This window comes from Corvus moneduloides, chromosome 1, assembly GCF_009650955.1.
Source record: "Corvus moneduloides isolate bCorMon1 chromosome 1, bCorMon1.pri, whole genome shotgun sequence".
Classification (NCBI taxonomy): Eukaryota; Metazoa; Chordata; class Aves; order Passeriformes; family Corvidae; genus Corvus; species Corvus moneduloides.
The window spans coordinates 50,356,253-50,368,826 of record NC_045476.1 but is presented as its reverse complement, the minus strand read 5'-3'; the positions used below and the strand labels follow the sequence as shown (position 1 = coordinate 50,368,826).

Below are 12,574 nucleotides of genomic sequence, written 5' to 3'. Positions count from 1 at the left end.
GAAGGCTGGCTCACTGGATGATGAGAAAAGGACAGCATCTTATTTGGTTGCTAAAAAGATTCATTGAGAAGAGCAAACAGACCAAAAATTCTTTATAGTTCATGTTTCATAAAACCCCTGCTGTTGTTAGTAAAGTTTATAATGAAAATGAAGGCTGGGCAAATGACCTTACACAATCAATTTCTAAACACTGAATTCTTTGAAGATCTGTATTTCAATATAATTAGCTTATTTACCATGTCTTGAAACATCTCTGATACATACTGTTTTCTGTTCCTGAGGCAATATATAATTATAAACACACTTTCCTACTGTTTTAGCAGATCTTTCAAATGCTTATCATTCGTAATCTGAATCTAGTCTTCACTGCCCCTTCCCAGTGTGCATAGACACCTCTAAATGACTTAAAGATATTTAAAAAAATGCAGATTCCAACATACCTGTGAGATTAGTTCTTTAGTTCTAAAATTCAACAACCTCTTTTCTTCTTTTGTTTCCAGGTTCTCCCATTATTGTAATTCTTTTGTGGCTATTTCAGTTATATTATTAAAAGCAGTGTACTTGCTATTGTTCTATCTTCCTTATATGTAAGATCCTATTGTCTAAGAACTAGCATCTCAAACTATTTTCTGACTTAAAAAGGAAACACATTTTCTGCAAAAATTACTGTCTAAATGTTATGTCTCTGTTATCAGTCAGGCAGGACTGTAATTTGTATTTGTTGCTCTAGCTTTAGGCAGGACAGGGGTTTAGTGGAAAGCTTAAGATGACCTGTAATGAAGCATGAAAACATTAAATCTGTCACAGTTTAGGATCAGTGAAGATTCAGGCTACCACCTAGGCTACATGCAGAAAACATCTTGCTTCTGCAAAACGCTGCATGTTGGATACTCAGAGACATCTTAAGCTTTTGCATAGAAAATGGCTTTCAGGCATACATTAAGAGCTTTTTTATATTTTAACCTAAGTATTAGGAATATCTTGCACTATCTCCCTTTAAGTTTCATGTCAGAATACAACATTTTTATATAATGATTTTGTCTTTTCAGCTGTAACTTCTATTTCATACCTCTTTACTTTTATACAACGGGATTTAACTGCTGCACTGACAAATAAACCATGTAATGATTTTAAAGAGTTCATTGCTTTGTCTCAGAACGAGAAACTGCGAGATAAGCAACTTGATGAGTTGCCCAATTATTGATCAAAACAGTGTCTACCTCCATAAAACACAGGATTTGCCTTACCCTCAGTTCACACCTGGCTCTACCATTGGTTATCGAGCTGGTTTTGCAGTCTCCCTCCAAGTGTACTCAGAGCAATGGCACCACAAACCTGAGAAGCAAGGAGACTTTCTTAACATCCAGTTGACACAATTTCAGAACAGATCAGGATACAAATGAACTTCATGTCCTTCAAAGGCAAGAACAGCTGACAAACAACAGATTTGTGAATGGCAGCAAATGTTACAAGACAGGTTTCAGGCATTCCCTTTGGAAAAATAACATCAAGAATGACATCAAACATAAATGTACATCATCTTCATAGAAAGAACATCTTTCCAAACATGTCTTCAAGAGAAATGGAAACATCAGTTGGGTAGCAACTGATTAAAAATTACTTTAAAAATTGAGCTGTTAATTCAACCCACTTGTTTTGTTCCTCCCCCTTTTTCTTCTTGAGTATTTTTTATAGCATACATTTAAGGCTCATCAGATGTGGCACTTTTCTTACCAAAGGTATTTTTAAGCTGAAACCAAGGCTGAAAAACACCAGTCTCTGAAGGAACTGTAGAGGAATCAAACAAAACTTTGCCAGAGACATCCAGCCACCGTGGCTTATTAGTACAAACAATCACCTCCAGCCTCATACAGTGTAGTCAAATCTTCTTTAAAGATAAAGCTTTTATCACTGCAAGTCTTTATAATTCACACAGAATTCCATAATCCCAGATTTCTTAGGTTGGAAGGGACCTCTGGAGATGATCTAGTCCAGACCCTCCCCCCCCGCCCCCAAGACAGGGTCACCTACAGCAAATTACACAGGAGTGTGTCCAAGTGGGTCTGGAATGTCTCCAAAGAGGGAGACTCCATGACCTCCCCGGGCAGCCTGTTCCAGTGCTCTGCCACCCTTAAGGTAAAGAAGTTCTTCCGCATGTTGAGGTGAAACTTCTTGGTTTTAGTTTCTCGCCACTGCTCCTCGCCCTGTTGCGGGCCACCACTAGAAAGAGTCTGGCACCATCCATGGCTATGTCTTTTAAACCTTAATATCATTGTTTGACCACCATATGTGGTGAGAGAGGGAAACACATTCTGAATGGGAATTCTTTTATTTTAGTGACCCTGTAAATGCCAGGATTTCCAGGGGGAGGAGGTAAAGGGAAATACATTTCACCCACGTTAAATACAAATGCTTAAACACACCCAGCCCATAGTTTCTAAACCCTTGACAACTTTCTCCACAGCAAACCAAGCATAGCGAGACTACTACCCTGTGCCCATTAACACTATGTGGGAATTACTGAAATGGAAAACACAGTTTTCCTGAGAAAAATGTGTTAGTTTTTTAGGCAAAACTGTAGAGTTTAAAAAGGGACACAGGGCTTGAGCTGGGATATGCGGTTTGGGTTTATACGGCAGTGCCCATATACTGTATCTGCCCCTTTCCAGCTGCCCAGCAACCCAGCACAGCATAGCAGTGATTACAGAGCAGAAATTATCTTTCCTCTCAAATCTAGGCACGTCAAACCATCTTTAAAATTGATGCTTGTTTAACTATCCTTTGGCCCATGTTACCAAGCTGTGGTACCAAACTGCTAGGTTACCTCCAGGATGTATCCCCAAATTAACCTGCACCTGTTTTCTGGCTCCAGCATCCCACAGGCTGGATGCAGCTGAAAACCCAACAGATGAATTGCACATGGCAGGGAGGACAAGGGAGACCACAAGGTTGAGGAGCAACAGAACAAGGGGAAATGGCTTCAAATCGAAAGATAGTAGAGAAATTTTCTTTACTGTGAGGATGATGAGGCACGGGAACAGGTCGCTCAAAGAAGTTGTGGATGCCTAATCCCTGGCAGTGCTCACGGCCACGTTGGATGGGGCTCTGAGCAACCGTCTAGGGGAAGGTGTCCCTGCCCATGGCACGCAGGTTCGAACTGGATGACTTAAGGTCCTTTCCACCCCAAGCCTTTCTACGGTTCTGTGACCCTATGAGGGCCCGACCGCCCGCCTCCCCTCAGAGAGACGCCGCCCCCGGGCCAGCAGCCGCAGGCCCGCCTGGGGCCGCCTCGAGGCCGCTCCGGGGACAGCCCCGGCAGCACCGCCCCCTCCGGGCAGCGCCGCGCGCGCGCCGCGGCCCGAGCGACAGCCGGCTGCACCAATGGGAGGAGGGGGCGGCCCCGCCCCGGCCAATGGCGGGGGGGCGGCCGGGGCGGGGCGGGGCGAGGGCCGGCATGTGGCGGGCGCTGGCGGGGGCGCGGCGGTTCCTGCGGCCGCTCGGGGCCGCGGCCGGGGGCGTCCCGCGGGCGGAGCCGCCGCCACCCCGGGTCCCGCCGGGTCGGGGCTGCGCGGCTGCGGGAGGCGGAGCCGGGGCCGGGGCCGGGGCCGGGGCCGGGGCGCTGGGGGCGGCGGCGGAGCGGCGGCAGGTGGCAGGTAGGGCCCAACCCGAGGTCGCGCGGCAGCGGTGCCCAGCGGAACCGTGAGCGGAATGTGACTCCTCGCGAAGAAGGGGCTGCTCGGCACGCGTGGAATCGCGTCTGCAGCTGCGGAGGATCCTCGCCGTGCCCAGTGCGGTGGGATCGGCCTCACCTCAGGAGTCACGGCGGGCCTCGGGGTCACGGCAGCAGCACTGGGCCGGCATCGCCTCCCCAGCGCTGCTGGAAAGGGCGGAGTGGGGCTGGTGTGGTGGGAGCCCGTGTGTGGATCCGTGCAGGATCACTTGTGTGACGGGGCTGGTGCCGAGCCCGAGGCGGTGCTGTGCCGTGCACTCGCAGTCTCCCCGTTGGGTCGGTGTCCGAAGCGCGAGGGCTAGTTACAGGCACAAGCCTTGTGTGCGCAGGGCTGCTTTGTGGCTGTAGCTGTTCAGCAAAGCTCCTCTAGCCTGCATCTGACCGTGACGGTCAGTGCCTGGTGATGTTGAGGCCATCCGTTCTCCAGACAGGCTCTGGAGGCTTCTCATGTGGCTACCAGGCAAATATTTGACATCTGCAACCGCTGTGTCTGGAGGAGCTGTGGCCACTGCTAATTTTCTAGATGTGTGACCACAGCAAAAAGTTGAAAGAGTGCCCTGAGCTGAAAGCCTTCCATTTACAGAGATCTGATCCAATTTCATATCCCCATTCATGCATATAATTGTAGCTATTGTTCTTTTGTTTGGCTTTTTCTTTATATTGGGAAATATAAAGCTTGGCTTTGTGCTGATGCTCAGTCTGCACTAACGTTCACTTTATAGTGGCAGACTTGCATTGCTGACAGATTCAAATTATGCCTAAAGTGTGCAAACAAGTTGCATCTACCTAATTAGGACAAATTAGAAATAAACTGATTTCATGGTGTGAACAGAGCACAGTTGCACTGATTTACTGTTTTCTAAGCTGGCTTCCTCAAACTGTTGAAGGACTAAAGCTTTGTCTGCAGTATCATAATCCTGTGCAGCAGATCAGGCTAGGGAAAAAGAGAAAAAAAAGTGGCTTTACTCAGTCTGCAGATAAAAAAATGTCTTCACGCTGCATCATGTCAGCTCCGTTTTCAAAATATTGGTTTCTTCTACTTAATATTCTAGAACAGTTTCATCACAATATATTATCACAGATTGTTGAAAAGCATTGTTCTGAAATATTTTCAATTTTTTCTGTTGTTTTAATAATGTCTGTTGGAGTACTTAGGTTTAATTCATCTCAATTGACAAGTGTGATGATGCTATTGACTTTTAAATGGCAACAACAAGAAAAAAGTAAGTTAGCAAAAACCAAAGTTTCATTTAGGTAACTGTTGCATCTAGTGATAGTGTTTTTTACTGGAAGATTGCTTAGTTCTCAGCTTTGGTGGTCGTAAAAATGATTTTGAAAGATCTGCAGTTCATGTTGCATTGTCAGTATCAAATCAAACTCCACAGTGAGTGACTAGCTTAGGCTATAATTCAGTTAATTGTTATTTTATGGCTTTAAATGGTTTATTTTTGCAATTAAAAAGAAAATTTGCCGCTGTACTATTTTTCCATGTGTTCCAGATACTGTTCCTCCGAAGTTCAACATTGACTTGGTTGTAGCACTGCTGAGGCAAGAAAATGCTAAGGACATCTGTGTCATCCAGCTATCTCCAGAAATAAAATACTGTGATTATTTTATAATTGTGAGCGGATTTTCAACACGACATCTTCATGCAATGGCAAATTACATGCTGAAAATGGTAAGACAGTTCTTGCTGCCCTCTCTGGGTTTTGGGAATGGTTTTAAAAGTTGTGAAAGGAATTTCTCCAGGATTGCATATGTAGGAGTGTACCAGGTAAGATGAAACTGATGACGTTATGTAATTTAGTCCTGAATACATCTAGCAAGTAACTGTGAGTTTTTCCTTTAGCAGTAGTACACAAAATATAGGTAATATGTTTTAGAAACAGACCTCTCTGTATGTAGAACACTGGGGACATCGCAGTTGGGTGGCTAGAACATGAGTGATGTGAGATGGTGTTGACAATTTATGTCTGCTTTTATTTTCATCCAACAAGCACCACTGCTTTTCCCAGTCATTCAAAATAGCTTTATCTGACTGTTCTCAAACCCTAATCCTTAAATTTTCCATGTTCTCAGGTATATTGTAAGGCTGGAAAAAATACGGCCTCTTAAGAGGCACAGGATCCCCTCATGAGCTTAAAGCAAACTGGTAGTTAGTAGTCACCCTGCTGTGCATGTGCTGCAGGAGAGGAGAAGCAGCAGCCATCCTTGCACAGAAATCCTGTGCTGTTTGGCTATGGAAGAAAGGGAACTTTTCAGTACAGAAATAGAGGTCAGAATTAAATTACAGCTAGATCTTAGGGATGAGGACCAAACTCAGGGAGGGAGAAACTTTATTGCCAGAGAAGAGCCATGCAACTGTTAAAAAGCACAGCATGGGAAATACGAGCAGCCCCCATCTCAGTCAGCTGTCTGTGCTCAGCCTGGAGTTTGCCTTCTCACCACCCACTTTCTTTCCCTTCCTGACCCTGTTTTTCCTTTCACTCCTGGTTTTACTTTCTTCTTTCCAGTCCCATTGGTTTCAGCTGTGAGGCTTGTGGGGGAAAAGGAGAGTGGGAGAGATGGTTTAGCTTTTCAGGGCCTTTCTGAGCAAGTATGGGGAGTTTCTTGTGTTCTCTGCAGAAACTGATGCATCTTTGCAAACCAAAATTTTGCCTTAAGCTGGAAGTTGCGTTAATGTGATTTGAGTATTCTAAATCTAAGTGCTTAATATGTACTCTGTTGTATAACTTGGTAGTCTCGGGAGCTTTACATTTCCCCCCAGACCAGGAGAAATCAATGAATACCACCTACCCTGCAAACACATGGCTGCAGCCTCTGGTGGCTGTAAAATCAGCAACTTCGCAAGGGCAGAGCCTCTTGGGAGACATGGTGTCCCAAGAGGGCATCCTGAGAAACTGGGAAGCCTGGGCAAGTACTTGGGAGTGGCTGAGCTCATCTCACACTGAAAGTTTGCTAGGTAAAAAGTAGCTGAAGCTTAAGATGTAAAGCAGAGCAGGTGCTCCAGAGCGCTGCCAGGCAGCTGTTAAGCTTTAGTACCATTCCTAAACTCTTATGATTTACTCACAGTAAAACACAGAGGTGCTCAGGTATAGCATGAGGTCTTCCTGCTTTGCTTCCAGGAGCTTGTAAATGGCAAAGCCCCACATCCCCATCTGGTTTCATGTTAGAGGAAGAAGCTAACACTTGGCTTTATTGTCATCTGTTCACCTGACACAGCTTCTAAAGATGAGGCTTGGAAACATGTAACAGGTATCAGCCTTTGCAACCTGATGATAGCTGATGGCAGTGCACACAGGGCTTTTTAGCATTTTGAGCAGACTGTTGGAGTCTTTTGAAGATATCTCACAAGCCGTCTTAAAGAAAAGAAGGTAGAACTAGTTCTGAGTTACCATTTTGAAAGTTTTCCGTGCTGGTTTGCAAATTAGGGTCATTACCCAGCAGCTAACATTGTGTGGAACAACCAGGAACAGCTGCATTTTGTGATAATTGCATTCCCAGTGAAGTGGGACTCATTTGCCAGCCAGCCATTGCTTGTACATGTTATTTTGTGTTCTGTCTTCCATGACAGAAAGGGCTGTTGGAGCCATATCTATGGATACTCCTTGTAGAGGAACAAGTAGGTTATGGCCAGGTCTGAAAGTGACCCTACTTCAGCCTCGAGTTGTCAAATTTCTCCAGCTCTGGTGGGTGCTTGGGTTCTTCATGTACTGGCTGGGGAGAGCTGAGCGTCTCAAACCATGTGCTGCATGGGGAGCTACCCACTTTCCCTGGCTGACTGCATGCAGTCCTGCTTTGAGCTGCCCCCTCTCCCGCAGCAGTTCCCAGGTGGAAACCTGGGTGCTGGTCGTGCTTCCCCCCAGCTTGCAGCAAGCGTTGGGCACGTGCCCTCAAGAGACAGGAGGCTGGTTTGAGTGCCTTCCTCATGGCAGGGGATGAAACTTCTTTTTGCCCTGCTCCCTTCCATCTGAGAAGAAAATAAGCTCAGCATCTCCATTTCTGCGTCCTCAACCTGCCAGTGTAAACCACCATTTATTATCGGAAATAAAACAAGGTGGTGGTGGCAGCTGTAGGGATCCAGTAACTGAAAGACTACTGTACGCACTTGTATTTAGTATTCATCTTGATAAAATATACCTACAAAATTCTTGGACAACTGTATGGGAATCCAGAGCATTAGAATTTCAGATTTGAGAAATCTGTGCCTATTTTCCACTACTGCAAGTGTATATTAACCTTTTTCTTTTGTGCAGACCCCAGAACCAACATGAAGTAATCTAACCCATTTAAGCTTTAAAACAACTCAGCAAAGTCAAGCCTCTCTGTTAAGTTTGAGTGCTTTTGAGTAAATGCAAAAGATTTAGTTTTCTGCCATTCATTTTTTTTTCTCAGTACAAGCATCTCAAAGAAGATGGTGGTCCTCATGCTCAGATTGAAGGAAAAGAGACAGATGACTGGCTGTGCATTGATTTTGGTAAATATTTGTGAATCTGACAAAAACAAAGTTTGCATGAGCTCTTTGTTGACAGAAGTATCTCACCATGAACCCTGGTTGCTGTGGAAAGTTCACAATATTCTGCTGTCGGGAATTCCCATTGTTGCTTGAACTCATTGAGATATTAAATGATTTTCCACTAAGTATCTTTGGCACTGAGAAAAAACAGTAGCCACTCTTCAGTGGCTAAAACAGGTCCTAATAAATTGAAGATAACAACAGTGGGGGGAAAAACCAGCTACTTCAGTCAGTTTCCTCAGGTTTCTGTAATCCGTGTTTGGGTAAATGGGGGCTCATTGTACACTGCCTTAGCAGTGAACTATTAAACAGACTTTTTCACTGTCCAGATCATACCATGACATGGGGTTAAACCTCAGTCCTAAGAAATTGAGTTTAATTCTTTATTCTACAAGTGTGAAACTCTACACAAATATAAAAGACTGCATTCAAAAAGCTTTTCTCCTTCACTGCTACTTTTAGAATCTCACACCCTGGCTTGATGTTTTGACCTAAAAGAGTGCATGGATGAGTGAAGAGCACTGCAACCACTGATGTTCAGCCTTGGTTACTTAACTATAATAATTATTGACAGTAGTAACTGAAAATGAATTGGAATTTAAGGGTATAACTACAAAGAAGTGCATTAGATGAACACTGAAATTAACATTCTCTACTGTTTGCACAGAATTAATGAAACCAGAAAAACTTACTACATCAAAGTTTGGACCTATTTCATTGTAAAAACCACCTGTGAAGTATGAGCTACACACCTAGGAAAAATTACTTGGCTTTTGCTGAATGTTGCTGGCAATACAAGAAAGCTGAAAATCCATCTGTCACCTTGGGGGACTCTTTCAAGTAAAATTCCTTTTGACTGTCTTCTGTCCCATAGAAGTCGTAATTTCTTTGGTTTGGAGTCTGTGATAGTGCCTTATTTTAAAGTATTGTGCCTCATATTTTGTTACTGTAGTCTTGGGAGTCTTTTGACCAATTCCTAACTCTGCTTGAGAACTGGAAGCAGCAGCTTAGGAAGGGACCTTTACCAGCTGACATGTTGTATCTATCCATAAAAGGGGTGGAAGACTTGAACTCCTTGGTCAGCTGAAGGTGTAGTAGTTCTTTACTGTTCCCATTAATTTATTGTGAATTTCTGTTCTGTGCAGGTGACATAGTGGTGCATTTCATGCTGCCAGAGACGCGAGAAGTTTATGAATTGGAGAAGCTGTGGACTCTTGGTCCCTATGATGACCAGTTAGCACAGATGACTCCACAGTCCCTGCCAAAAGACTTTATATTTGGACTGACTTCTAACAGCAGTGATCATCTTGAGACAAGAACTTAAAGCAGCTACTGCATGGAAAGAGAATGAGTGTGCCTGAGGCATAAGTCTTGGGAACTGACTGAGTAGTCAGTACAATTGATCAGTACAAAACAGTGTTTTTTATTAGATGTGCCTAGGTAGAGTTCTGAACAAGCTAAGGTGAGCAGAATAACAAAATCATTAAGATTGGAGAAAGCCCTTAAGGTAAGAGTCCTTAAGATAAGAGTCCAACCATGAAATGTCAAAGAAGGAATCCTATCAGAGCTTCCCAGGGGAGCCACTGTCTTAGTGGAGTTTGCAGTGACAAGAATGGGGCAAAGACAGGTTCTTAAGCTGGAAATCATGCTCAGCCTCTAGAGCAATTGTTTTTCTAATATTTTTGAAAGACACCCTATAGTAGCACTGCAAAACAGACTGGAGTGCTGCAAGAAAAAACTGTGAAGTAGTACAGTTGAGATGATGCTTCTTGTGTTAAGCCGCTTGCTTCTGGTCACAATAAAGCAAGTCATGGTCTGAAGGGGGACAGAAAACAGACTGCTGTTACTGAGAATATAAAAGCCAAGAGCAGCAGTGACAAATAAATGTGCTTTGAGTTATCAGAGCAGTAAATCAGTTTTCCAGCCAAGGCAAACCTGGTTTTAATAATAATAAACAAGCCCTGAACTGAAGTGCGTCAATTACTTGTTTTCATGTTAAAGCATTCAGCTCATTCTGCATGTGCAGTTGACTCCTCTCCTAGTTTTTCACTCACCTACTTTCTGAAAAGGGACGCTGACACAACACACTATGGCAGTGCAAACCTTCAACTCTCTGAAGTGGTGAAAAAGAGTGAAGCTCTTGGTCACTGAGCATTATTTGCTGCTAATGGACTGTTCAGCACTTTCAGAAGTCATTGTGCAGTATGTTCTTAGCATGACTGATGCATGGCCTGATAACCAGCTAGAAGAGCTTCAAGGTGGTAACCAACCTGTCTGTGTAAGACAAGATGCTTTTCTCTACTTCAGGGCAGGGGTTTCATCACTGGGTTAGGATCTCTTCCTCCTGGAGAAGTTTGCTCTGCCATGTATCAGAAAGCAGAAACAGGAGATCCTGAGGGTAATCACCTTTTTCTCCCCATAGCCCCACAAATTACTGCAAGCCCTGTCTGCATCTCTGCCCTGCTGTTTGTAATGCTCAAAGTGAGCCTGGTTTTTGTGCCTATAGCTGTGTTCAGGAGGAAGTATGTGTGCTTGTTTAAAAAAACCCAAACAAACCGAAACCCACTTCTCTCTGTATTTCATGCCATGTTTTCTTGCTGTGTCTAACCTCTGTTCTTTCAGGGATGACTGCCTCCAAGTTCACCTGCTCTTTGATACAAGGCAGCAGATAGTTCTGCAGTTAAGCAAAAGGTATTTTTTAAGTGTAGTTAAGCCATGCGGATGAAACATCTTTGCCCACAAAACAAATATTTTGTTGGGAAATACAGCTACAGAGAAAGGTTTTCAAAATGCTTCATGATACTTCTTGAAAGTATCACATGGGAGGAAGATAACCTTGGATGTCTTACAGCCTGATGGGTTCTAAATCAGGCATTTCCTCCTAGGAGGGATGCGTAGGAGTAACTTTGACTCATTCCCTGAAACATTTGCCTTTTACTGCTGCTGTGGATAAGTAATATGTGATGAATAGAGGTAGGTTCAGCAGTCACTATGCCATTATATGAACCCACATTTAGTAACTAGAACCGCATACAGTCTCCTATCTGAAAGAGCAGTAACAAAAGGAGTACCTAGAAATAGCAGTAAGAGAGGGAGCAGCCGTGTGAGCAGGCTAGGATTCTTAGAGGTGAAAAAGGGTACTAGTCTGTAAGACAAGACAGAAAAAATGAAAACAGAGGAGACAAAACCCAGTAAAATAAACAAATGTAACTGACTTAACTGCCAAAGCATATTGTGAAAAGGAGTTCTGTGAACATCCACTGGTTACTACTAAACAATCAAAACTGCCAGCTCAGGGAAAGAACTTGGTCTTCATCCATTTAACAGAAGCATTTCTAATCTCTGCTGAGCTACTGCAATGCCCCAACCACGTTACCTGCCAGCCTTGTGAGACTATGGCCTGAGACTCCCTAGAAGCTGGGACAAAGGAATTAACCCAGAGAACCTGGACGGTCAGTACTGTGCAACACTAGAGCCCTTTTGGAAAGAAAACATTTGGGAGTGATTCCTGTTGGATAGATAGGTGATTTCTGAGTAAAATAAAAATACCAAGCAACTTATGCAATGGCTCTGTAGATTCAGCATTCAGTCCTCCTGGACAGGTGCATGTAGGTTTGGCTCTGTGAAGGATCCCTTGACGAGATGAACAGGAGAAACCACTAAGTGAAACTTTTGTCATAATTTCACTGATTTCCTGCACTGCATCTGAGTAACTTTGTTTTCAAGCAGAGCGTGTGTCCTTCACTTGAGCTAACATCTGTTACAGCCCAGCCTGAGTGCTTTCTCAACAGTTTTTCGTGTTTGTTTAAGAATCCTACACCCTAGTGCCATATCAAGCCCAGGCTGTCTTGCACAGCATACATGCTCCAGTTAATGGAAACTGATACAAAGAGCGCATGCCTTGGAAATTGCAGCTTAAGAAGAAAAGCTCTGGAAGGTTAGAAGCAAATAAAAATGTCATGATTAAGCAAATGCTTAAAACAGGGGTTGAGCTGTCACAAATGCACCAGCAGTACAGAGCAAGGCTTGACTTTTTATGTTGCTCAAATGGCAGGGTGCTTGTTCTGAGAAGAAAGCTCGATATTGACGTGGAGAAATGAGCTTACCCTGTGAAATGCAGTACTCTGCAGTGCCTTCTACAGACATAATTTCACAATTCCCTCTTTCTGCTGGTTGACCCCAGGAAATGAGCTATGAAGACAAGTAGGAGGGTGCACTAGTTCAGAAACCAAGTTGGGTTTTCCAATTCTCTTTAGAAAGATACAGAATTGTGTAATTCATGATGCTCCTTCATTCCCCAGCTCCTCCCTCTCACGTGAAAGCATGCA

At 43.9% G+C, this 12,574-nt stretch overlaps 1 protein-coding gene and 1 long non-coding RNA gene across 2 annotated transcripts; one reads left to right on the top strand and one right to left on the bottom strand.

Moving 5' to 3' along the window:
• Positions 1–538: 538 nt before the first annotated feature.
• Positions 539–3,069, bottom strand: LOC116444388. The gene is made up of 2 exons (XR_004240297.1): positions 1,735–3,069; positions 539–1,335 (listed from the first exon to the last, which is right to left on the bottom strand). It is a non-coding gene; the product is annotated as an uncharacterized LOC116444388 (long non-coding RNA).
• Positions 3,070–3,454: 385 nt separating this feature from the next.
• On the top strand, positions 3,455–10,217 carry MALSU1 (mitochondrial assembly of ribosomal large subunit 1). The gene is made up of 4 exons (XM_032109734.1): positions 3,455–3,653; positions 5,230–5,408; positions 8,126–8,207; positions 9,392–10,217. The coding sequence occupies exons 1-4, from the start codon at positions 3,455–3,457 to the stop codon at positions 9,568–9,570; spliced, it is 639 nt and encodes a 212-aa protein (XP_031965625.1). The 3' UTR covers positions 9,571–10,217.
• The last annotated feature ends 2,357 nt before the right edge of the window (positions 10,218–12,574 follow it).

Excerpts from the sequence above, each read along its gene's own strand:
- MALSU1 (XM_032109734.1), top strand. The coding sequence starts at position 3,455 with ATGTGGCGGGCGCTGGCGGGGGCGCGGCGGTTCCTGCGGCCGCTCGGG. Across the intron at positions 5,409-8,125 it reads CAAATTACATGCTGAAAATG|TACAAGCATCTCAAAGAAGA; the intron begins GTAAGACAGTTC and ends TTTTTTTCTCAG. Across the intron at positions 8,208-9,391 it reads CTGGCTGTGCATTGATTTTG|GTGACATAGTGGTGCATTTC; the intron begins GTAAATATTTGT and ends TGTTCTGTGCAG.